The sequence below is a fragment of the Tupaia chinensis genome, unplaced genomic scaffold (assembly GCF_000334495.1).
Source record: "Tupaia chinensis unplaced genomic scaffold, TupChi_1.0 Scaffold000706_1, whole genome shotgun sequence".
Taxonomy (NCBI): Eukaryota; Metazoa; Chordata; class Mammalia; order Scandentia; family Tupaiidae; genus Tupaia; species Tupaia belangeri.
In genome coordinates, this window is record NW_006160229.1 from 6,205,343 (window position 1) to 6,209,230 (window position 3,888).

At 40.7% G+C, this 3,888-nt stretch overlaps 1 protein-coding gene across 2 annotated transcripts in view; it reads right to left on the reverse strand.

Annotated features, from left to right (window-relative positions):
* Nucleotides 1-3,888, reverse strand: part of LOC102473350 (integrator complex subunit 6-like) — a 40,402-nt gene that overhangs the window by 23,509 nt on the left and 13,005 nt on the right. For both annotated transcript variants that reach the window (XM_027776678.1, XM_027776677.1), the window contains exon 7: nt 2,510-2,642. In XM_027776678.1, the coding sequence (XP_027632479.1) occupies nt 2,510-2,642 (133 nt within the window). The remainder of the gene's footprint in view (nt 1-2,509; nt 2,643-3,888) is intronic.

Sequence of the window (3,888 nt, forward strand, 5' to 3'; positions counted from 1 at the left end):
GTTTTTGGAGAGGTTTTTTCGCTATAGGGCGCGTGCGCTCGCCAGACAGACAGAGAGAGACATAGAGACAGAAAGCGAGAAATCACCCCCCAGGGGGGATGGTCACGCCACAATCCCTTCTCCTCCATTCTCCTCTCGGGATCTTGGGCACGTACGCACACGCGCCCGGCGTGAGTTTTAAGCCACGGGGTCCGGGATGCGAACTGCGGTCGACTATGTGGGAGTCCAGCGACATAGCCATTACACTAACTGCTGGTTCCCTAGACATTAATTTTGTACAGCTTTTTTGTATGTCAATTATACCTTAATAAAGTAGATCCAGGGGGACCAGCAGGTGGCGTGGTGGTTAAGGCGCTGGACACTCCCCACATGGCCAACCATGGTTCGAGTCCTGGAACTAGCGGCTTACTTTCTCTCTCTTTCTCTCTCTCTCTCTCCTTGTGTATCTCTCTCTGGTCAAATTAAAATAAATGCATGAATGAATAAAATTTAAAAAATTTTAAAAAAGTAGATCCAAATAAGTATATCCAAAAAAATGAAAAAAATAGGGAGCCAGCAGGTATTGTAGTGGTTAAGGTGCCGGATTCCCACATGGTTGACCACGATTCAAAGTCCTGGACCTGGAAGGTTGAAAATTATGCCACATGCATGTGCATGTGTGCCCTAAAACCCAGGAAGAATGGAGGAGAAGGACTGCAGTTTGGCCATCCTCCCTTGGAGATGATTTCTCACTTTCCCTCTTACTATTTCTCTGTCTCTCTGTCAAGTGCACACGTCTTATGGCAAAAAATACATTCCTAAATAATAATAATAATAATAATATTAGATCATCAGATAAGCCATGATGTATTTTTCTGCTTTTCTATGCAAACATATGTCATGACTTTTCTGATGACCTAATATTAAGAGTGTAAGTGAAGATTACTCTAATCCCTTCATTCTGTATTTGTGAAAACTGAGGTTAAAGGCATATTTAAGAAAAAGAGGGATCAGCAGATGGCATAATGATTATGTCACTGGACTCCCACATAGTTGAGTGCAGTTCGAGTCCTGGACCCAGTGGCTTAAAACTCACACCAGGTGTGAGTGTGTGCATGCCCAAAATTCCGAGAAGAGAATGGAGAAGGGATTGCAGTGTGGTCATCCCCCCTGTAGGGGGTGATTTCTTGCTTTCTGTCTCTCTCTCTATCTCTCCAGCAAACGTACACACCCTATAGCAAAAACCTCTCTTTACAAAAATAATAAATAAATAAATCCACCAAACACAGATACTTTTCTTTTTTTTTTTTTCTTTTTCTGGAGAGGTTTTTTTTTTTTTGGCTATAGGGCACGTGCGCTCGCCAGACAGACAGAGAGAGACAGAGAGATAGAAAGTGAGAAATCACCCCCCAGGGGGGATGCCCACGCCACAATCCCTTCTCCTCCATTCTCCTCTTGGGATCTTGGGCATGCAAGCAGACGCGCCGACATGAGTTTAAGCCACCGGGTCCGGGATTCGAACCATGGTCGACTACGTGGGAGTCCAGTGACATAGCCATTACGCTAACTGCTGGTCCCGCAGATACTTTTCTTTGAAAGAGGATATTTTTAGATTAGAATAAGAAATAAAGCATACAGACTATGCAAAACAATCATGCTAATGTGTTTATGATTACACATTCCTAAACTTTTAAACTCTCAACACTTGAAAGTACTGCCTTTTCAGTGAGTTCAATGTATGCAGTATTTATAGCACTTAAGCCTTATGTTTTTAATGACCATATGAAAAATTAGAAAAGATTTGATCTTTTTCAGAAAAATTCAAATATCTCACCAAATAAAAACCATTCACAACTTAACAAGCAGAAGGATACCACCAAGTACTATATTATTCTAAACAGATGCTGCTCTTTGAGTGAGAAGAAAACCTCCACATGCATTTTCAGTAGTATTTGAGTAACAGCTTCTTGATTGTTCCTATTCTAATTTTGCCATGGAAACCACAGCTTCTACAACCACAGTTATTGCAGAATTAACTCTTGCACCCATTTCCTTAAGTCACTCGTCTGCCCCTAACTTATGCCTCAAGAGCAAGAGAGAAATCTACAGTAACTGTGGTTGTAGAAGCTGTGGTTTCCATGGCAAAATTTGAATAGGAATAACTCAAGAAGCGGTTACTCAGATACTACTGAACGTTAGCCTCAGTCAATGGTATTTTTTGGCCTCAACTTGTCTACAAAAGAGCCAAGTGCATTTCCAACTGCCCTCCCCACCCTGTAGGGACTTGGAACCTAAAGAACAGCCTAGGAATCCCATCACAAAAGTTAAGGATCTCTTCTCTTTGCAGTAAAAACAACAAATAAAACAGAAAACAATATGCAAATTCTTCTCTTCCAAATCAGTTTTTAAGCTTTTATCTATTGTCAGTGCTAATGTTATGTTTTTACTACATTTGAAATGCTTAGTCCATTATCTGTTTTTCGTTTTTGTTCTATTTTAAAGATGATTAAATGGTACATATTTTACTTACCTAAAAGAGGAAGTAAAACTGGGTAGTTGTAAGGCATCACAAAGAGGTTTACACAAGTTAAAGTTGTACTGGCTTTTAAATAACCAAATGGATATCCAAGTTCATTGTATTTCCCACTGCTAGTAACAAATACCTGAGAAGAACAGGAAGTACAGTTGATGGTCACACGAACCGTATGTAAAACCAAACTCAGGACAACCTTCCACAGCAACATCTATGTCATGATTTCACCGGTAATTTCAAAATAGAATACGAATGTTCAGGCTGCAATTCTCCTGTAAATTATCTTAAGAAATGAAACTACACCATGCAATAACCATTCAGAGACCACAGGCCACATCAATAATACTAAAATATTTACTTACTTAGCACGGTGGAAAGTAAGGCTGAAATACTGCTAAGTGATACCAGCCATCAAAACAAACTAACTTCTCAAATGAATGAGTGGTGACCAGAGTGCAGACTTTCAGAAAAATGGAACATGGTCCTATGCCTAAAACACGTAATTACAAAAACAAAATCTATTTAAAGGATTAGGTAAACAGTCCTTGTGTGCACTACTATTATGTCTTGTTCTATTTCCCTTCGCTGTCCCATTCCCCTAACCATTTATTCATTTTTCATTCAGCAGATATTTACTGGGTAACCCATTGGAAATCAGGCACTGGTGCTTCCTTTAGTTTTTCCTTTCAAATTATTTAATTTTATTTATCATCATCATCATTTTTTAATTTGCTACAGGGCATGCACACTCACCAGAGAGACAGAAATAAAGAGGGAAAGTGAAAAAGTAAGCTATGAGGTCTGGGACTTGAACTGCAGCCATGTGGGAGTGAAACACTTTAACCACTACGCCTCCTGCTGGCCCCAGTGCTTTGGGGCAGGAGTGAAATGCTTTGGTTCAACCTGGAAGGCCTTTTCTCTTGTAAATTACATGGGTAGAACAAAGATTCAATAAAAATTTAATGTATTCAAATTTATTCCTTATGGCTATATTCTTATTCCTAACTGATATTTTAGATTTGAAATATACTATATTGCCAGCCCCAATTCACTTGAAAAGCTGTGCCATGGTCTTCTAGTTACCATGTTTTCCTCTGTGTTCCATGATCAGACTCTGGTCCAATTCAGAATATCAATACTTTAAGAGACCAAGACCTGGGGGCGAGCAGGTAGCATAGTGGTTAAGGCTCTGCACTCCCACACAGCTGACCATAGTTTGAGTCCTGGACCAGGCAGCCTGAAACCCACGCTGGGCACCTGTGCATGTATTCCCTAAATCCTAGGAGAAGAGAAGAGAATGGAGGAGAAGGGATTGCGACATGGCCAACCCCCCCCCCCCCCCCTGGGGGGGGGCCTCTCCTTCTCTCTCTCTCTCG